Source organism: the organism of the source record quoted next, unplaced genomic scaffold (assembly GCF_019419815.1).
Source record: "Pyrus x bretschneideri cultivar Hongxiangsu unplaced genomic scaffold, Pyrus_bretschneideri_v1 Contig115, whole genome shotgun sequence".
NCBI lineage: Eukaryota > Viridiplantae > Streptophyta > Magnoliopsida > Rosales > Rosaceae > Pyrus > Pyrus x bretschneideri.
Window position 1 is genome coordinate 669,181 of NW_025999408.1, and position 21,520 is coordinate 690,700.

Genomic DNA, 21,520 nt, shown 5'->3' on the forward strand with positions numbered 1-21,520 from the left:
CATATTTTTTTCATATTTTTCGCATATGTAAATTAATTATTATAATTTTTTTAATGTATTTGGTATTTTTAAATTACTTGATATTTTTATTTTTAATTTGTTTTATGATTTTAATCTCAATCTTTGTCTATAATATAATATAAAAATAAATAAATAAATAAAACTTAAATTTTAAAATTTATATGGAATAATAATTAACGAACAATATATACATATTCATTATATCTATTGTATTTTATAGTAAGTTTTTTTAATAGTTTAAAAAATTAAAATCATCAAAATAACTTTTTTCTTATTGTGTCGAAACAGGTTACCCGCGTGTCACTCTCGTGTAAACCTATTAAAGACTCGTTATTATCGTGTGACCCGATAATGACCTAATTAGTTATCATGTTGACCTGAACCCCATTATTTTCGTGTCATTTATGTGTTGTGTTAACGAGTCGTGTAAAAAATTGCCAGGTCTAGCGGCACATTCGTAATTTAAATATATCTTAAAGGTTGGGAATAAGGGTAACCAATTAATCTAATTACTAGGCAGCGTGTCGCTCTTTTACACATGAGTTTAAAGTTCTCTTTTCATAAATTGGAGTAGTTTAAAATATCAGTTTCTTAAGAAAAAACAAAATCACAATAAAGAAAAAACAAAATCATGCATTGTATAATAGTCTCCGAGTCTAAGTTCAAGTTTTTATGAACTTTATACGATTTATCGGTTTACCAACTTTTAAAATAAAACATGTGCAACTCACACATCTATAAGAAACTAGTTTTTCAAAGGCCAGAAAGCATTTTGCACTATAAAACTTTTCCTTTAATATATTAAATGTTCCCATGACCTCTAACCTAGTGGTAACCATTATATTTGGAAATGATAAACCATTAATTCCAACTCGCAGCCAAAGTCGACATACATTCCTCTGAGTCTGCAGCCAAAGTACGTATAAAATAAATATGATTCGTCAGTTCTACAATCACATGGTGATCACCAACCAAATGTCCCAACTAGAACAATTTAGTAACTAAGAAAGAGTAGCCATCACAACTTTATGAAGAGTGGTGCTATCCCTACACCTTATATCTTTCATGTATCATCTGTTAATTTTTTTTCCTGTGAACCTCTTCAATTTATTTGATTTAACGGTCGAAAATTGAGCGATATGTGTCAAAGGTAAATATGTGTGTTTGGATAGCACCACCATTCTCAGAAATATAAAATCCATAACTGTATTTGTGTAAGGTGTTTTTCTTTATATTTCTTTCCATTAAACTATAATTCAAATACCATTGACAGTCAAACTTGATTTTGGTTAGAAACTAGAATTCCTTTTGTCTTTTCACTGAGTTATGAATTTAGAAGAGAATACTTTCAGGTTATAAAGTCTACAGCGAAAACAACATTAGAAGTGTCACAAGAAGAGTCCCAAACAACCACAGCAGCTGAACTGGTCCCGTATTCGAATAACCAAAGTTTGTTGTTGATGGTGCAGTTCTTGGGACAACTTCAGCCTCAGGCTGTGGACATACTCCAAAGCTCACATTGGCCTGCGTACATAAGAACACGTAATTATGAATTTATGATTACCATGCATATAAATGACCAGAAATTAGGTTAATTGTCGCTTGAATGTCCTATCCAAATTGATAGCGTGATAACATAACATATCAAACTATCTTATAAAACCACATATGCATCACATTACCGGATATTTAATACCGAATATCATATATTACTCACCTTGCAGTTAGCAATGGTTCCACACCCGCAAACCAAATGACCGTTTGCGACATCCGTAGCTTTAGGAGCTCCCCCACCATCACTCCTCTAGAAGGTAGGTCACAGAAAAATGAATAAATGAATACATTTATAATTCTATACACGTATAAACAATGAGCATCAACATAATTTTTGCTAGTAAGTTTATTTTTAAAAGTAATTCGTACCTTGTAAAAATCAACCGCAATAAAGTTAGGCCATCTTTTAGAAGACGCATCATAACACGTATTCACCATGCGAAGCAATGCATCTGAATTATCCTTGCAAGCTCGGGTTATATCGGGAGCATCTCGAAAATAGTTGACCAAGACCAACGATTTTGATGTTGTGTTCATGGGAGATGATTCCGCGCGATTTGGACATGATCCAGCAACCATTCCACCCTTTCCATCTACAGTTTCACTCAAAACAGAATTATATTAAGAAATAGGATCTTCTGTATGTGTTTTCTGTGTCAAGTTCATGTTAATCGTTTTAGAGTTTAGAATTAAGCATGTTGGGGTCAAAGATTTATGTTTATAGGATTAAATAAAACCCTAAAACAACGTAATTTTGGACATAAGTACAAAAAATACAAATATAGTGTTCGAAGTCAAAGATAGAACTCACATTGGTTTTCGACCACATAGTTCCACTCATAGGCTATCCCTTCACTTGCCTCCTTTGCTCGTTTTGAAGTGAAAACCACCAAACGCTGATTTTTCTGGATCATATCAGCAACCGTCGGCCAATCTCCGCCTTTTTTTGGCATTCTTGACACTGGGAACCAGAATTTTCTCAAGCCAGCTGCATCAAACACTTTGGTCAAGCCCTTTGGTGATGTAACATAGTCTTCAATGATGATGGTCACAATGTCTGATGGGTTTGCTTGAAGAAAGGCTTGAATTTCTTTGAGCACATTGATGGCAGGTTGCTGATAAACCAGATTGCAGATTTAGTACTGCTATTCTTAAACGAAATCTTTTCAATAAATCTAAGCAAAGTCACAAATAGCGAAGTCATTGATAAACGTTTTAAGTTGAAGACTCAACTTGAGAAGCATCAGTTTCTTACCCTTCAAAGGATGTAGAAATCAATTAAACCGAAAATCGTTTAGCTAATTAACTGTCATCATGATAATTTCAGTAAAATTGTGTTTGTCTGTATATTTGATCACAGTTAAATAACTAAAAGATTTTTCAGTTTGGTTAAGTTTTGCAAGAATAATCCTTCAAGAGTTGAATCTTCAATAGGTAGTCGCATAATATAAGCAACCCATGCATTTACATCACAACACAAACTAATCCTTTTGCGTATATATAAAACATCATTTGGAAGCCATATAATACTTACAAAAGATGTGTAATTGTAGCAGTTGCCGCCGAACGAGTGACATAACCAAATACCATTTTGGAAGTCATACATATCCAGCATTAACCCTCTAACACCATTCTGCAAGATGATATAGCAATTAATTCACGAATTTAAGAATTGAAAATTCATCATACAGCCATAATTATTTTAAAAATTCCCTTTGTTTTATTGGTCAATTATCGTTATTTGGCAGTCTTGCTTATGTACTAGAATACAAGTATGATAGGTGCATCTTGCAAGTGATTGTCGTCATCATCGTAGTATACGTACGGTACATATGTATTCTGCTGGAGCTTCTAATCATCAAAGTCTATGATTATTTTCTTTCTTGAATATTAGACAATCGACCAAGAGGGAATTATTAAAGTCAAAACAATACCTAATCCATAACAACTTTAACATGCAAACATATTATTCAGTGGGTAGAAAGTCTAACCCTTGAACATCCTTCTACGGTTCTACAAAAGCACAAATCTGATGGCTATTCTTGCCGCCAAAGCCAAGACTCAACAAATATTTTCCTTTCTTAACTAAAAAGTGCTTTTGTTTTTGAGTTTTTTTAAGCTTTATCTGGGTTTCCAAGTGCTTTTGTAATCTTAGATTACTTAACTTTCATGGCAACATAAAGGTCACCACAGCCAACCAAAGACTAGTCATAACCACCACCGGGTAATCCAGTGGTTGAGGACAAATTCCAGGCCAGTATTCTATACGGCACATCCTAGGTTCGATTTTTGACACTGATGAGTCACACGATGGTGACTAAGAGGAGGCTTAAATGCATCTGTAAATCTTTTCGTTCCACAAAAGGGTCGACTGTCGTGGCGAAGCCATTGGTTAGTCCATTTTCAAAACAAAAAAACCAAAGACATAGTCATACGGCTATTTCACTTTAGGATTGGTCCTCCTTAATTGAATGTAGGACATTGTCCATTTTCCTTTTCACACTAAAACCTTAAGTAGCGTGACAACCAACATGCATGAGTCTTTATCATTACTTATTAGGCCCCATATGAACCTTGAACTGTCATTTCCTATTAATAATAGATCAACTATTGCCATACCTCAATTTTTAACTCAAGTGGTGATCCAAATCAAATTTATTATGCACACGCACATTATCCTATAGGAGAACAAGAACATTACGTCCATAGCACAAGTGTTTGTAACTATGTATCTTTGCGTAACAATACTAAGTGACAAAATAAATCAGCTAAAATATACATGTGTCTAACTAAACATTGAATTCAAGCATTGGCGGGAATTTATAATTCCATTTGTAGAGTTATTTCATACTCATAAGAGTTTAATTTCATATAGAATACTAAACTTTTGAGCAAGTGTTCTAAAAATCTGCCTAGGTAGTAAGCGAGTGGCTACCGTTGCGATTAATCCTTATGTGTTTAAAAAATAAGAAAGGGTACCTACACTCTCCAAGGTGGACATAAGTAGCCTAGGCAGCCTTGGTAGTTTTGTGACTTTTTTTGCTTTTTTTTGTTTTTCTAAGAAAATGACTTAGAGTGGCGACTCTCACTTAAACAAAAAATAAGATAACTTTTATTTTGCATTTTATATTTTAAACAAATTGTAAGAGACTTGTTGGTTACTTAGATGAACACATATTTATATGCTCGTTCTCATATTTGCAATATATTTTAGTACTTTATAATTTATATACTAATAGCCTCTTGTCACACGCGTATTGACCTTTTTATATTTTTTTTATTAAAATAATTAATTTACATATTTTTAAAAAATTATTTAAAAAAAATGAATTAAAAATGTGAAACCACCCACCACCGTGGGAGGTTTTGTTTTTGTTTTCTTTTTCTATAATTTTAAATATTAAATTCAGTCAAAATAAAAATATGGTTAAATACTTTAGCTTCTTTTGGTTCAATTGTAATTTATGAAATTTTTAAAGGGCAATTTATGGTATTTTGAATGTTTCATCATTTTAAGATGCTCACTTTATATGTATGTATATATATATATATATATATATGTATTCTATTTTAATATTTATATTTTCCAATATAATTATATATTTTAATTAAATTTATTATATATCATATAAATAAATGTCTACTCATATTTATAAAAATAAGGAAAAATCACCTCCGCTTAGGCTCCTACCGCTATCGACTAGCACCTAAGCACCATTTAGAACTTTATTTACAAGTACAGGTCCAGGGGAGAGAAATTATTATTGAACTTTTCATTCACGAGATTCGAATCTAAGATATTTCTTTTATAAGTGAAAATAAATATCAAAAATCCCAATAAATCATGGTACTAAGCAATTCCTTTTGACATTTTTAAAGAAAAAGAAAATCACATTTCCATCAACCTCATTTATTAAGGATAGTCACACACCCATTTTTCCTCCTACATACCCTTATTAATCTTTCTTCAATCTTTTTTAATTCATTCTATTGATAGACAAAATGAATGTGTGTTTGGTCATTTCTAATGAAAGGCCATTGATGAATACCATCAAATGCCATAAACAACAAGGAAACAGCGCTCTGTCAACTACCTAGAATTCTAAACAGAGTTTTGTTCCTCAAACATCAAGTTCCTTATTATTTCCCAGAAATTAAACAAGAAAAGAAAAATAACATAAACAAAAAAAATAGGAAGAGAGAAGGAAAGACATACGTTAAGCTGCTCAGTAATGGAGTCCTGCTGGTTAGTAGGAGCGAAAATCAATGAGCCAGTCGCCGACCTGTCACCTAACCTCGCAAACGAATTGTGGGTTGTCAACCATGAATACTTGTTAAACGGTAGCGTTTGAACCTGCTCATGTATAAATGCACAACTACCCCCATCAGACAGACAGAAAGAACAAAAATAAAGACCAAAACTTTAAGAAAAATGGAAAATCAAAGAAGTTGGATTTATGGGAACCTGAGAAATGGGGCTGATGGGTTTGATTCTGGTGCATTTGGGCACCACGTTGCCGTCTGCAACGCACGTCTCGCAGTGCAATCCCGAGTCGCAGTCGTTGTTCTTGATACATCTCTGTCCCTCCTGGAAATTGCAGAAAGAAAAACAAGCACAGGAAAAATGGGTTTTAAAGCTGTGGAAAATATACAGAATTAATAAGATATGAAATGGGTTTTCAGTTTTGAATCAGAGAGATGAGAGAAATAAATCAAGAGGTTAATACCTCGCGAGATGAAGAAAGATCGAGGAGTGAAATAGTAGCCAACAGAGTTGCAACAAAAATAAGTCTCTGCAAGTAAAAATAAAATAAAATAAACAAGTGTGCGAGAAGGTGATGGAGCTAGAAGGAGGTGATGGAGAAGAAGAAGTTGTTAATTACGTGCTCCATTGAAGTGTTGGGTGGGGAGCTTTAATTCCACAGACGCTATAGATTCAGGGAAATTATGAAGCAAAAAGAAAGGAGTCCTCTTTTACAAGAACAAATGAAGAAAAGAAATACAATTTGTTGAGGACTCCTCTTACCCTCTATAAATCACTCAATGTTTGAGTTATATTATGTAACAAGTGTTGTGGGAGACAAAGTTGGGGGATGTTTCACAATAAAACAAGTAATTATATGACTTGATCAAGTGCGGTCCCTCCCCCCCCCCCCCCAACAAACAAAAAAGAACCTCTCTCTCTCTCTCTTTTTCTTTTAATACCGGAAATGACTTGATCAAGTGCGGTCCCCCTCCCCCCCCCCCCCCCCAAACCAAAAAAAAACCTCTCTCTCTTTTTCTTTTTTCTTTTTTTTCTTTTAATACCGAAAAAATCGAACTTAGTAACTCAAATGCAAATTAGAATTTTCTTAATGTTACAAATTTCTTACCCTCTTTCTCTCTTAGATCAACATGAAATGTGTGTTGTTTTTATGTTTATATATTTGGTCTTGAGAGCCGCCATGAGATTGCTAATTTATTAGTAAGTAGGATTCTTGTTCACTCAAACTGACAATTTTTTTACGTGCGGATAAAGGCCTATTTAAAGGGGTGGTTGAGTTTCATACTTAATAAACAATTTAGGCTTATTAATTGAAATGTTTCCTGAACCTGTCATTTAGTTTGAATTTATTCTTTGAAATTGGTTTTGTCACACTCTATCCTAAAACTAATATTTTCAACTCTTTTGGTCTCACTTCATCCTATTTTATTAAAAAACTGTTAAATACAAGGGTATTTTAGGCATATTATTTTTACACATCTATTTACCTCTAGCCTACACATTAAACCAACCTCAATTCCATTTTTGACAACTCTAATTCACATCCATGAGTTTTTGGTATTTTTAAAATAAATTATTCAATTAATAGAAAATTTTCGAGCAACAAAATCATTATATCAATCAAAATAGGGAGTTTTAACGAAAAGCTCGCGGCATTGTTCACTTTAATGAAAAACCACATTTTTACACTAAAAAATCAAGCCTAGTACTATTCATTTTACCCGTTATTTTGTTCTTATCGTTAAAACTCAAAGTTTTCAAGCCATTTTCATTGGTTTTCCTATCAAAATAAGGGTTTACTTTTTTGTTTTTAGGGTCATTTCACATGCAAAGCATCCGTATATTGGCTCGAAACTTTGCACTTGAAAAATATTAACTACAGCGTAATGGAAACATGATCAACCTATTTCAAGATATCTTTCTAATTGAAATTGGCCTAACCACAGGTTTCACCCATCAAATAATGATATCAGATCAGTTGCACAAAATATAATCTCATAAACAAACCATTAAGCTATCATGTCCATAATCCTTCCCAAACCAAAAAATTCATCTAACGCAAATGTGCATAGTTTACAACTAAAAGTCTGACATTGTTGCTTGTTTCGGAATTTTTATATTGATTGAATAAGTTATTTTTAAAAATGCCCTAACTCATGGGGTTTGAATTCGAGTTGTCAAAAATGAACTAAGATTGGTTTAGTAAGTGGCTATAGGTAAATAGATGTGTAAAAAGTAAAAAATTTAAAATACCCTTGATTTAATAGTTCTTTACCGGAATGGGATGTGAAAATGTTAGTTTCAAGAGACAAAGTTAGACAAAACTAATTTCAGGAAGTATATTGAGACTAAATGACAGTTTCAGAGGGCAACCAACATTTTAAGAAGGGTTAATTGGATAACTCTCTTAGACCAAGTAAATTGTAGACCATGCTTATTAATCCTCATGCTAAGGACTTAGACCCAAGCAATGGGTACCTTAATATATAGGGTTATACAGACCAACTGGGGGAGCCAAGAAAATATGTAATGCAATACGTCTTTCCTGTTTTTTCTGAGACTACAGTTTGAGAAAAACCAAGTTCTCAGCAAAGAAAAGAAAATGATACGTTCTGTCTTCAGTTTTGTTTTTGCTTGAAGCAGCTTCCTTCTCTCGTGAAATGGATGTGACCCATCACGCACTGAAAACTGCTTTATCAACAAGACTAGGTACAAGTACAAGACTTTGACAGACTTAGGGAAACTAAAGAGGACTTTAATCTCACAAGCGATGTTGCTTCTCCACATGCAAGTGTGTACATACGGTTTGTAACCGGTCAAACTGAACTGGAATTGGTGTAAACCAAACCGCTCAGTTTTATTGACATTTTTAAGTAAAATCGAACTGAACTGGTGATAAGTTTTATTTCGGTTTCAATTTGGGCATAGAACCCGACCGAACTGGACCGTGCCCACCCTAAAAAATGAGAGGGGAAGCAATTTGACTTCAAGGTTTAGGGTTGAAGAGGTATAGAATTTAATCACCAAAGAAATTCACCCCTTGCGAATATGATTTCTTACTTTACTATAACGCTAGTGTTTTCTGCAACTAGACCACCCATAAAAATTAAAAGTTGACTACAACAGCTTATGTCCTCACCTTAAGTATGCTTTTACATATACTTGGGAGGGGATGGGCTTAATCTTACAATAAGTTAGCAATAAAACGTGGTTCAAATTCGCCTTTAGCGATGATCGAATCTAAAACCTCTCACTTTCATGGGAAAAAAAAAATATTACTAGACCGTAGTACGTAATGACTACATACACTTTGTTACGGTTAATACTAATCATAGGACATTCTTCTTACGCCTGATGGCAGCACTTCCACAGCAGCTTTCTTCTCATTTCGTAGTTCTAGGGTTTAGGGTTAGAAACTTAGAATTAAGATTAGGGAAAAGAGCTAGAGAAGGAGCGGGTGAAACAGGACCCAGGGATGCAATTTTTTTTTTTTTACTTTTAAACGAGCGATGTTGTAGAAGGGAGATTTGAACTCTGAACATTGAATGATGTCACTCTTTCACTTTCGTAATTCTAGTTTGGCAACTCTCAACAAAATATGTAAAATTTCATGCATTGGATTTTTTTCTTTTTCTCAAAAAGGCGACTAGCTATTTGTTTTGTCATAGCAATTTACCCTTTCGGTAGCCGGAAAGTTGTACTATTTTTCTTTCGCTATGGTTTTTTCCCATTGGGTTTTTCCAAATAAGGTTTTAATAAGACAACTGATGTAATATGTGGACATCCAAGGGGCAATGTTGTAAAAAATGTATGGTGTATGCCCACATCCCACATGCATTTTGAAAATGGTGAAAATGATAGTGATATATTTGTTGTTATGTAATATTGTCAAAACTAGTCATCATATCGCCTTTGGATGTTCTTGATAGGAGCATATTTAGGCGACTTACTTAGCTTGTTTTCGTGCATCTATGTTGTTAATTCATAGTTGTTTTAGTAGTTTAAGCCATTTTCGTGTGTTTTTAGGTTCATATGGCTAAGGAAGCAAAAAGATGCATTTTGGAGCATTTTGGAGCAAAATTGGGCTTGGAATGGATAGCATATGATTGGAGCCAAAGTGTTGGACGAATTTGAAGGCCTTGTATTCATTTTGGACATAAAACAAAGGGCCTAGCCCATTCTCTCTTAAACCAACCCCAAGGCCATGCATTTCCTTCCAATTCCAAAGCCCACAATCACTTCAAAAGCCATGCAAAGAACCATCCATTCCATCAAAAACAATCCATCAATTCACATGCAAAACCACCATTAACACACATGCACCCAAACAAAGCCAACCTAGCTAACCCTACATGCATTCTTTATGCAACTCTTCATCATTCCACCATTCATTCTTTATTCCACAAACAAGTCACATGCATTCACACACCAACAAAACAACTCCTTTGCCGTGCATTCCCACTTCCTTTCCAACATCTCACATGCATTTCCACCTTCCTACTTCATCATTTCACCACATTCTCCCTCTTTAACTCATTTCATTATTCATTCACTTTGCATTCATTCAATTCCACCCCACATGCACCCTTTATTCTTTATCATTGCAACCATGGCACATTTACACCAACAAAACAACTCCATGCCGTGGCCTACTCATATTCCCATTTCCTTTCCAACATCTCACATACATCATTTCACCACATTCTCCTTCTCTTTGCAGCCACAAGTCACATGCATTCACAAATAATCATTCATCCTATCCATCCTACATTCCACAAACAATGTCACATGCAAAACAACAATCATTTGACACACAAAACAGCACCATTCACCCTTGCCGTGTATCCCCTTCATCATTCCAGCATTCCACCTAATTCACATGCCTTCATTCATTCTTTATTCCACTTACACTCATCATCACACACCTTAGCAATTAACACATGCAATCACATGCATCACAAACACAAAGAACCATCCCCAAAACACTTTGCCGTGCACATTCACTCTCATTTCCAGCTTTCCCTTTTGTTTCCACATGCAATTCTTCATCATTGCAGCCACAAACACATTAAACAAACAGCCATATGTTCCCTCCACTCCTCCTATAAATACCCTTGCATTCCCATTCATTGAAAGCATCTCATTCACAACACAACACACCACAAACACTTCCATCTTCTCCCTAGCCGTGAGTGTCTCTCCATTTTCTGCACCATTCCCTTCCATTTCTCCTCCATTTCTTCCATTTCCATAATCCCCCAATCCATTCAACACACCAACAACATCCCTTAGTCCTTGTGCCACAATAAAGAGGAAGATAAGAGGGCCTCAACGTTCATACAATTCACGTTTGAGTTGTTGGAATGTTTACGCGTTTCTTTGATTTCAATGTTTAAATTCAATTCTCTTTGTTTTGTAATATGAGGAATAGAAGATAAGAGTGCCTAAACGTTCATACAATTCAAGTTTGAGTTGTTGGAATGTTTAGGTGTTTCTTTGATTTCAAAGTTATGAGGAACTAAACCCTTTTTGGCTAGGGGCGATTTCAATACCATGATTATTTATGTAATATGAATTGATGAATTCCGGTTATGAACTCTTGATTCGTGAATGAAATTGGCTTAACTATTTGATGATTAACTTATTTGTGTTTGTTGATTGAGGGTCGACACTTAATTAGCATGCATGAGTATGTGGCTAAAGTTTAAGAAGGTTCACATAATCGTTACTAATTTATACTTGAAAGTAGTGAAGGTCGCTTGTCACGATCGCGTTAAGTTTAATTCTTAGCATGAGTAACATGATGTCATAGTTGCAAATGCTTTGTCAATGCTTATGGTTTTCATTATTCTTAATGATCTTCGATTGTATCTCTATTATGATGACATGTAGGGAACTTTTGAGAATGTTTTGGGTTGTCGAATGATGCCATCCAATCCAATAATATAAGGAAAATCTGAGGGTTAACTAGTGATGTCACGGTTAATTTGGGGCATTGTCGTTCATAATTCAATGAAGGAATAACTGGAAATTGATTCATATGCATAAATATCATGTGTGGAGAAAGAACCTCTAGCTAATTCACCAACCATCTTATTTCATCAATTTCATCAATTACATTCTGTCTAGTTATTAACTTGTTTCGTTATTTCAATTTTCGTCAAACCTCAATCCCCCTTTTGCTTTAATGTTCAATATAGTTAGAAATCAATTTAGTTTGTGTTTTTAAAGCATTTTGATTCTTTTGGTTTGTCTTAGTGTTTTAACGTTTAGTTTCACATTCTTTGAGTATAGTTTAGTGTTTTATATTGTTTTTACGTTTTTAAGTCAATTTAGAAGGTTTTAGCAAGCCCTCCTAATCCTCGGTCTAGAACGATCCCTCACTTATCCATTCTACTACAATTGTCAACGAGGGTTTAATTTGAGTGTCAAGTAAATCTCGCATCAAATTTTGGCGCCGTTGCCGGGGATTAGCAACTTTGCTAGTCCCTTGTCTTTATTTTTATTTTTTTGTTTTTCGTGCATTCTTATTTCAGATTCTTAGTTTGTTTGTTTTCTTGTTTTTCAGGTACTGTGTATGACTCGTAGCTCTCGGCCTATTATAGAGAACATCTCCGACTTGGACGGTGATTTTGAACGCATTTTGAGGAGAACGAGGAGTCAACAAGAGCCACCACAACCTCCACCACAACCTGGGCTTGAAGAAGAAGAAGTAGGTGTAGAAGAAAAGCCCACGGATCAGATTTTTGAAGGAGAACAAGCCATGGCAGCAGATAATAGAACCATCAAGGAGCTTTCGGCTTCGGGTTTGGATAATGCATTACCTCTTTGTATCCAATACCCCACGGTTGGGGAGGGGAAGACTGAGGTGTTTGAACTCAAATCCAGTTTGTTACACCATATTCCGAAGTTCCATGGCTTGTCTATGGAAGACCCCAACAAACACTTGAAGGAGTTCGAGGTGGTTTGTTCGAGCATGACCCCCGTCACTGTGGATGGGAGTATATTGATGATGAAGGCCTTTCAATTTTCACTTATGGACAAGGCCAAAGATTGGCTCTACGAACTAGCCCCGGGAACTGTGACTTCGTGGGAGAGTATGAAGCGTGCTTTCTTGGAGAAATTCTTCCCTACTTCGAGAGTGATTCTCCTACGGAAGAAAATTAGTGGTATTCAACAGAATCATGGTGAGACATTCCCGGTTTATTATGAGCGCTTCAAGGGCCTTGTAGCTTCATGTCCTCAACATCAAATGAAGGAGGAACTTCTCCTTCAATATTTCTATGAGGGCCTCCTTCCTATCGAACGACAAATGCTTGATGCATCAGCGGGATGAGCATTGGTGGACAAAACACCAAGGGATGCCAAGATTCTCATAGCCAACCGAGCGCTCAACGCTCAATAATATGAAGGAGTGGGCCAAAGGGAAGCCCCACGGCAACAAAGTGTAAATGAGGTGAGAGCTATTTCTGAAATTCAATCACAACTTGCTAATCTTACTTCTCTTGTTTCTCAGGTTGTGATTGGTCCAAAAGCACAAGAACACCAAGTTTGTGGCGTGTGCTCAATTCAAGGGCATCCATCCGACAAGTGCCCTCAACTAATCGAGAATGGTGGGTGGGAATCTGCCAATGCAATTGGTTTCCAAGGACAAAATCAAAACAACTCATACTCGAACACTTACAATGTCGGATGGAGGGACCATCCAAACTTCAAATGGAGGGAGCCACAACAAGCTGCCCAACAAGGAGGATTTAGGCCAAACCCCCCTGGTTTTTATTCCAAGCCGTATGCACCCCAACAACCCCAACAACCTTCGGCATCATCTCATTCAGGTACGTCCTTGGAAAGTAATCAAGCTATGCAATTACTAACCTCTATTTCACAGGGGTTGCAAAATCAAAACAACCGGATAGAAAATAACGAGAAGGAGATGATGGATATGAAGAAACAAATAGGGCAGATTTCTGAGTTCCTTGGACAGATTAGAGAGCAAGGAAAGCTTCCTAGCTCAACCACAGTCAATCCAAAGGGAGGATTCGAATCTGCCAAGGTCACCCTAAGGGGTGGAAAAGAAGTTGGGACCGAGCCAAACAATCCCAAATCTGCCCAGAAAGTAGATGAAGAGACGACACAACCTGAGGAAGTGTCTAGCTCACCCACGGAAAGAGTGAAAAACCCAATGCCGCAGGCCCCCTGTCACCCTAACTCGGCCAAATCAGGTAATTTAAGTTCAAATTCATGTACTTCACGTCCTAATCTGCCCAATGTACCTTTTCCTCGCAGGTTCATGCAAGAAAAAAAAGGAAGAAAGCGAGAAGGACATTCTTGAAACGTTCCGGAAGGTGCAAGTGAACATACCGCTTCTCGATGCAATCAAACAGGTTCCAAAGTATGCTAAATTCCTCAAGGACCTATGCAATACAAAGAGAAGAAGGGCAAACAAAGAGGTAGTGAAGGTAAGCGAGAATGTGTCCGCTGTTTTTGCAACGTAAATTGCCTACCAAGTGCAAAGACCCCGGTAGTTTCACGATTCCTTGTGTGATTGGACATAATCGTTTTGAACATGCCATGCTTGATTTAGGTGCATCCATAAATGTCATGCCTTATTCTATTTATGCATCTATGAATTTGGGTGAATTAAAACAAGATGGTGTAATTATACAACTGGCCGATCGTTCTAACGCGTATCCAAAAGGAGTTTTGGAAGATGTGCTTGTGCAGGTGAACCATTTAATTTTTCCGGCTGATTTCTACGTCCTAGACATGGAGGATTCAGCCCATTCTACATCTTTGCCGATTCTCCTTGGTAGGCCATTCATGAAGACGGCCCGAACGAAGATTGATGTATACAAAGGCACCTTGACAATGGAATTCGATGGGGAAGTGATTGATTTTAATATTTCTGAAACTATGAGATATCCCGTTGATGACCATTCTTGTTTTTCCATTGATGTTATCGATTCTTTGGCGCAGGTATACCTTGAAGAATTGAACGAGGACGCCCTGGAAACAACCATCACTAAGGCCATAGAGTGCAAAAATGAAGGATTTGGGCCAATGCAATGCCACGGCAAGGAGGAGGAATTCTTTGCCATGGGTTCTAGTGAAGAAATAATTGAGGTTGTGGCAGCCCTTGAGTCATTGCCACAACAATATGGTAAGGTTCCACTCTCACTTTCAAATTCAGTTTCCACTAAGATGCTACCTTCTGTTGTTCAGGCACCATCGCTTGAACTTAAGCCGTTGCCGGACCATTTGAAGTATGTGTTTTTGGGAGAAGGCGAAACATTGCCCGTCATCATTTCATCAAGTCTCACGGCAATGGAGGAGGAGAAGCTTGTGAGGGTGCTGCGAGAACACAAAACGGCCATAGGGTGGACTTTGGTCGACATTAAAGGAATAAGCCCTACCACATGCATGCACCGTATACTTCTTGAGGAGGGGACTAAGCCATCCCGAGAGGCTCAACGCCGTCTCAACCCTCCGATGATGGAAGTGGTGAAGAAGGAAATAATCAAGCTTTTGGATTGCGGAGTGATCTACCCTATCTCCGATAACCATTGGGTCTCTCCAGTTCAAGTCGTTCCCAAGAAGTCCGGAGTAACTGTTATCAAGAATGATGAGAATGAGCTCGTGCCTACACGCATTCAGACTGGATGGCGAGTATGTATCGATTACCGGAAGCTAAATGCCATGACTAGGAAAGATCACTTTCCTTTGCCATTCATCGACCAGATGCTCGAAAGGTTAGCCGGTCATGCTTTTTACTGTTTTCTTGATGGATACTCTGGATATAACCAAATTGTGATAGCCCCGGATGATCAAGAGAAGACCACATTCACATGTCCCTTTGGAACATTTGCTTATCGTCGGATGCCATTTGGCTTATGCAACGCACCGACCACTTTCCAAAGGTGTATGGTAAGTATATTTTCCGATTTTGTTGAAAAGATCATTGAGGTTTTCATGGATGATTTCAGTGTGTTTGGGAGTTCATTTGATAATTGCTTGGATAATCTGACCTTAATTTTGAAACGATGTGTTGAATCTAACCTTGTCTTGAATTGGGAGAAATGTCACTTTATGGTGAAACAAGGTATAGTTTTAGGACATATTGTTTCAGAAAAAGGAATTGAAGTAGATAAATCGAAAATAGACCTTATACGTCACTTACCCTCTCCTACTTCGGTTAGAGAGGTACGTTCGTTTCTTGGCCATGCAGGGTTCTATAGGCATTTTATCAAGGACTTCTCCAAGATGTCCAACCCTCTTTGCCGATTGCTTCAAAAAGATGTGCCATTCAAGTTTGATGAAGAGTGTAATTCGGCATTTAACCAACTCAAAGAGAAGCTAGTCTCGGCCCCCATTATTGTACCTCCAGATTGGAGCCTTCCGTTCGAGCTCATGTGCGATGCATCCGACTATGCATTAGGAGCTGTTCTAGGACAAAGAAGAGACAAGCGGCCGCATGTCATATACTATGCCTCTCGGACTCTCGATGATGCCCAATTGAACTACTCCACGACGGAAAAAGAACTTCTAGCTGTGGTTTTTGCTTTAGATAAATTCCGTTCATATTTAATTGGTACTAAAGTAATCGTTTATTCTGATCATGCAGCTTTGAGGTACTTGCTCACGAAAAGGAAGCAAAGCCGAGGCTTATCCTTTGGATTCTTCTTCTTCAAGAATTTGATATTGAAATCCGCGATAAGAAAGGAAGCGAGAATGTAGTGGCTGACCATTTAAGCCGAATGATCCACGAGGAGCATGAACATGCCGTACCTATCCCTGAAACTTTTCCCGATGAGCAGCTGCTATCCATTGAGGTAAGTGAACCATGGTATGCAGATTTAGTGAATTACTTGGTGGTTAAACAATTTCCAAATGAACTAAACAAGCACCAACGTGATAAGCTTAAAAATGATGCACGTTTCTATGTTTGGGATGACCCTTATTTGTGGAAGTATTGCTCAGATCAAATTGTACGTAGATGTGTGCATGATTCTGAATTTCACTCAATTCTAAGCTTTTGTCACACATATGCATGTGGTGGTCATTTTGGCACACAACGCACTGCCCTCAAGGTTCTAGAGTGTGGTTTTTATTGGCCGACTATATTTAGGGATGCTAGAACCTTTTGTATGTCTTGTGATCGTTGCCAACGAATGGGTAACATAGGTACCAAGGACCAAATGCCGCAAACCCCTGTCTTTAATGTTGAAATTTTTTATGTTTGGGGCATTGACTTCATGGGCCCTTTCCCTCCATCTTATGGTTTCACTTATATCTTGCTAGCCGTTGATTATGTTTCTAAATGGGTGGAAGCAAAAGCCACCCGTACTAACGATTCTAAGGTGGTTGCAGATTTCGTGAAAACTAACATTTTTGCTAGGTTTGGAATGCCGAGAGTAATCATAAGTGATGGAGGGTCTCACTTTTGCAATCGGACCTTTGAGGCGTTGCTAAGAAAGTACCATGTCAACCATAAGGTCTCCACACCTTACCATCCTCAAACAAATGGCCAAGCCGAGGTGTCTAACCGAGAAATCAAACAAATTTTGGAGAAGACCGTTGGACCAACAAGGAGGGATTGGAGCTTACGTTTAGATGATGCACTGTGGGCATATCGTACGGCGTACAAAACACCCATTGGGATGTCACCTTTTCGGCTCGTCTATGGTAAGCCATGTCATTTGCCCGTTAGAGTTAGAGCACAAGGCACATTGGGCCGTGAAGACTTTCAACATGGACATAGATGCAGCGGGAGTTCATAGGAAGCTCCAATTGAATGAACTTGAGGAGATTCGGAATGAAGCCTATGAGAATGCCCGGATGTACAAAGCCAAGACCAAAGCATTCCATGATAAAATGATTCGAACCAAGACCTTCACAGTTGGGCAGAAAGTGTTACTTTTCAACTCTCGCCTACGTTTGTTTCCTGGTAAGTTGCGTTCTAAATGGATTGGCCCATTTGTTGTTACTAACGTTTTACCTTATGGTGCAGTCCATATAAAAAGCTTAAGGAATGGCGTAGAATTCAAGGTGAACGGGCATCGGTTGAAGCCATATTACGAGCATGGTGTAGGGCAAGTGGTGGAAGACATTCCTTTCCATTCCGTGGGCTTAATTGAAGATTGAAGGGAGCATCGTCCGGCTGTACGACGTTAAGGCAAGCGCTACTTGGGAGGCAACCCAATACAGTAAATAAAACTTTTGCTTGTTCATTGATTTTTTTCGATAAATTACAATTGTATCTAAACATGGCAGAAAGATGGAGCCTTTACAAAGGTTGTGTACGTGAGGCCCCACTACGTGGCAACACTCTCGGAGCAAGAGGCATCGGAGCAGGAGGCATCGGAGCAGGAGGCATCGGAGCAAGAGGCATCGGAGCAGGAGGCATAGGAGCGGGAGGCACCGAAGATAGATCATTCAAGACCCCAAACCTTGGTGGAACGCTGGATGACTCAGGAAAAAGGTGCCTCTGGAAGAAAGCTGCAATCCTTTGACGGTCATCAAGCTCATCAAGCTTCCTCTTCATGCCTGTCGAATAATTGTTGGCAAGCACGTGCAAACTTCGGTTCTCGTACTTAAGCTGTTTGATCTCCTGCTTAAGACTCTCCACCTCCGCCATCAAGGATTCAACCTGACGGGAGCGAGCATGAAGGCGTTGGCCCATGTTGGACACAGAGCCAGCGCACTGAACACTCAGAGCCAGGGATTCTTGAACGGCCAACTCATCGGACCGTCCTGAAAGCAGCTGACTGTCTTGGGAGTGAGGAGGTTCCGAGCCACTATCGTAGCCATTGTGGGATCCGTCATCACAGAGTCCTCATCTGTAAGAGGGTCATGGGAAGATAAGAAAGACGGGCACCATACCTTACCCTGACGAGGCGCGACCGGATCACTGCTTAGACTCAAATCTAAGCAAAGGTTCGATGGGTTGGATGAGCTAGCCATTGTTCACGAAGTTAGAAGAGAAGGGTTGGATGGAGGGAAATCTCGATGAGCCGAAGATGATTTTTGGGAAGTCTTCAAAGTGTGCAGATAGAGGTGATCGATCACCTCTATTAAAGGATAGGCGACACAATCACCAATTCAGCATTGAAGAGACACCGCTCTTCAAAAACCGGATTTTCTGGCGTAAAGATCGCCAGCTCTTCAGACGCAATCCAAGCTTTTCAGAAAGCGTGTGCAAATTTGTCAAAAGCTCCAGCTTTCAGAAGACGCGTGGAAGGCGAGAAATCAACTGCACACTTTAGCCGACAAACGTGGGTGACAAAGGCTGAAAGCTCCCGGCTTTCCAGAAAGCAGAGTGCAACTTTGTCAAAAGCTCCCGGCTTTTCAGAAGACGCGTACCACTTTGTCAAAAGCTCCCAGCTTTTCAGAAGACGCGTGGAGGACATTACCGCATCCGCACTGCCATTTGCCATTACAATCCTATATACATCAACCTTCATGGCAAGGCATACACCCACAAATGCATAATTTTCCTTCCGGCCGAAAAATGTAAGCTGCAACCAACCCTCTCAAACATGCTCAGATTTCTCCTTCTCTTGAGATCACACTTTCAAACATGGATGTATCCCCCAAAGAAGATACCAAAATGCCTGCAGTACGAATGAGGAAGAGGAAACGGTGGATCGAAACATGTGGATTCATTCGCTGCCTCTTCGAAAGCAAAGGTATCTCATATCATCAAGGGAGAAAGCAAAGGTATCTCATATCATTGCTCTTTCCCTGTCTTTTCCTTTGTCCTTGATATTTACTTGCATGGCAACGTGAAGAAGCAATCAGCCGGCACTTGGAGTCTATCTGGACTATATTCCCTGGTTGGCTTACCTAGCTTTGCTGAGCTATCCTCTAACCCTCTTCAATACGAATTGGAGAGATGAACAAAGAAAGAAAAGATAAGAGGAGGAAGCTCAGACCTTCGGGGGAGACCAATGGAAGCCTGCTGCCCAGTTCAAAGAGTAGCACAAAGGAAAATCAACGATGGCGAGCAGCACAGTCAAGAGTAAGCCTGTGGAATCACAAGAATCCAAGCCTCACTGCAATCACCAAGGAGAAGATGGAACGCAAAACTCCATAACCAGATTTGCATCTCTAAACTCTTCTCTTTATTAGATACATTCTGCCATGTTTAGTATGTTTAATTGCTGTTTATATGTTTGTTTGTGTTTAGTGTGGTTTTTAACATTGAGGACAATGTTTGTTTTAAGTGTGGGGGAGTTACTAAAGTGTTTTGATGCAATTCGTTAGGGTTTTATCCACCATAACTTCAAATGTTGTTTCTTGCTGTTTTAAGTGTGTTTAGTGTGTTTTGACTTAAAAATTCGAAAATCACATAAAAATTTGAAAAACATGTTTTGAAAAAGCCTAAAAAGAGTGTTTTGAGTCGTTTTTTGTGTAGTAGGTCCCCTTCCAACACAATGATAAGGATTTGGTTTCTAATTGCATGACTGATAAAAGAGTTATAAACATGGAGAAAAGTTTGATTTACTCTTGGTATATGCTTGGTTATGGTTATAATGTATGACTTCACATGCAATCATAAAAGAAAAACTAGTTATGTAACATGCTGACGGAAGGAACTCAAACAACGCTACAACCCGGAGAGACTTGAGCCCTATAACGTTCTTTGGAGAGTTAATCTGTGTATTTCTTGTTTTCTAAAGTCGTTGCATGATCTCATTATTCTTTGCTTGGTTACTACTTAGAAGGCGTTTCATCATATAGTTCCAAATGCTAGAACTCATGCCCATTTCATTCAAAGCATGTTATTGATTTGCATAACATATATCAAGATGAAGTTGTGTAGTTGCCACCATAGCCAAATAGCCTCACTTCCCATATTTCGTATATGTTGTAAGTTTTACCCCCGTTGAGCCATGTTAGCCCATGTTCTTTGTTAACCCACTTTATCTTCACCTAACCTAGAATATGACCGTCCTTACCCTTGTTCTTAAAAGATAGTGAGCATGACTTAAATGAATTCCTTTTGAGTTACATTATGCAAGAAAATGAGTGTGGGGGAAGGAATGCTTGTTCTTAAGTATGTTTTGAGATTAAAAAAAAAAAAAAAAAAAAAAGAAATAAAAAAAGCTTGAAAAAATGAGTGATTGAAGAAAGGGCTCAAAACACCAATTCTGGCCCAAAATTGTCTAAATTCTCCCTTTTGTTCCAAAGTTGAGTTTTCATTCAAAAGTGAATTCTAAGTTGATTCAATTGCCTTGCTCACTATTTCTTTTTTGTCCACACGCCCCAAGCCCCATTACAACCCGTGACTTCAATCTTGAGTGTTATGTGTTTCAATTTGTGGAGTTTGAACTTGGTATGAGCATATGGTGTCACTGGTTCTCGCGTCTAAGTAGTAGCATTCCATTCATGAGATCATAATCTAAACATGCTTATTAACTCCAAAAATTGCGTTCTTTGTGATACATATATGTGAGTGTTCGTTTTCATGTTTACATCAATCTTCTCACATATGACTAGATTAGGGTGTGTAGTTAGAAAATCTGAGTGAAAATTGAGTGCATATCTTGTAAGGAATTGAGCAAATTCTCTAAGGCATGTTACTACATTCAAAACATGGTTTTAAATGCTTAATTGTGAACTAGTATGTGGTGACTATGATTAAGAATGTACTTAAGGGTAAAGATGGCTAAATTCTGTGGG

At 38.0% G+C, this 21,520-nt stretch overlaps 1 protein-coding gene across 1 annotated transcript; it reads right to left on the reverse strand.

Moving 5' to 3' along the window:
- Positions 1-1,287: 1,287 nt before the first annotated feature.
- Positions 1,288-6,704, reverse strand: LOC125474039 (PI-PLC X domain-containing protein At5g67130-like). The gene is made up of 9 exons (XM_048577464.1): positions 6,459-6,704; positions 6,303-6,368; positions 6,041-6,163; positions 5,792-5,929; positions 3,110-3,208; positions 2,387-2,690; positions 1,945-2,168; positions 1,739-1,825; positions 1,288-1,545 (listed from the first exon to the last, which is right to left on the reverse strand). The coding sequence occupies exons 1-9, from the start codon at positions 6,465-6,467 to the stop codon at positions 1,384-1,386; spliced, it is 1,212 nt and encodes a 403-aa protein (XP_048433421.1). The 5' UTR covers positions 6,468-6,704; the 3' UTR covers positions 1,288-1,383.
- Between the last annotated feature and the right edge of the window lie 14,816 nt (positions 6,705-21,520).

Bases quoted from the DNA above. Each gene is read 5' to 3' on its own strand.
- LOC125474039 (XM_048577464.1), bottom strand. The intron at 2,169-2,386 runs GTGAGTTCTATC...GTGAAACTGTAG, and splicing joins CTATGTGGTCGAAAACCAAT to ATGGAAAGGGTGGAATGGTT. The intron at 1,546-1,738 runs GTGAGTAATATA...TTATGTACGCAG, and splicing joins GAACCATTGCTAACTGCAAG to GCCAATGTGAGCTTTGGAGT.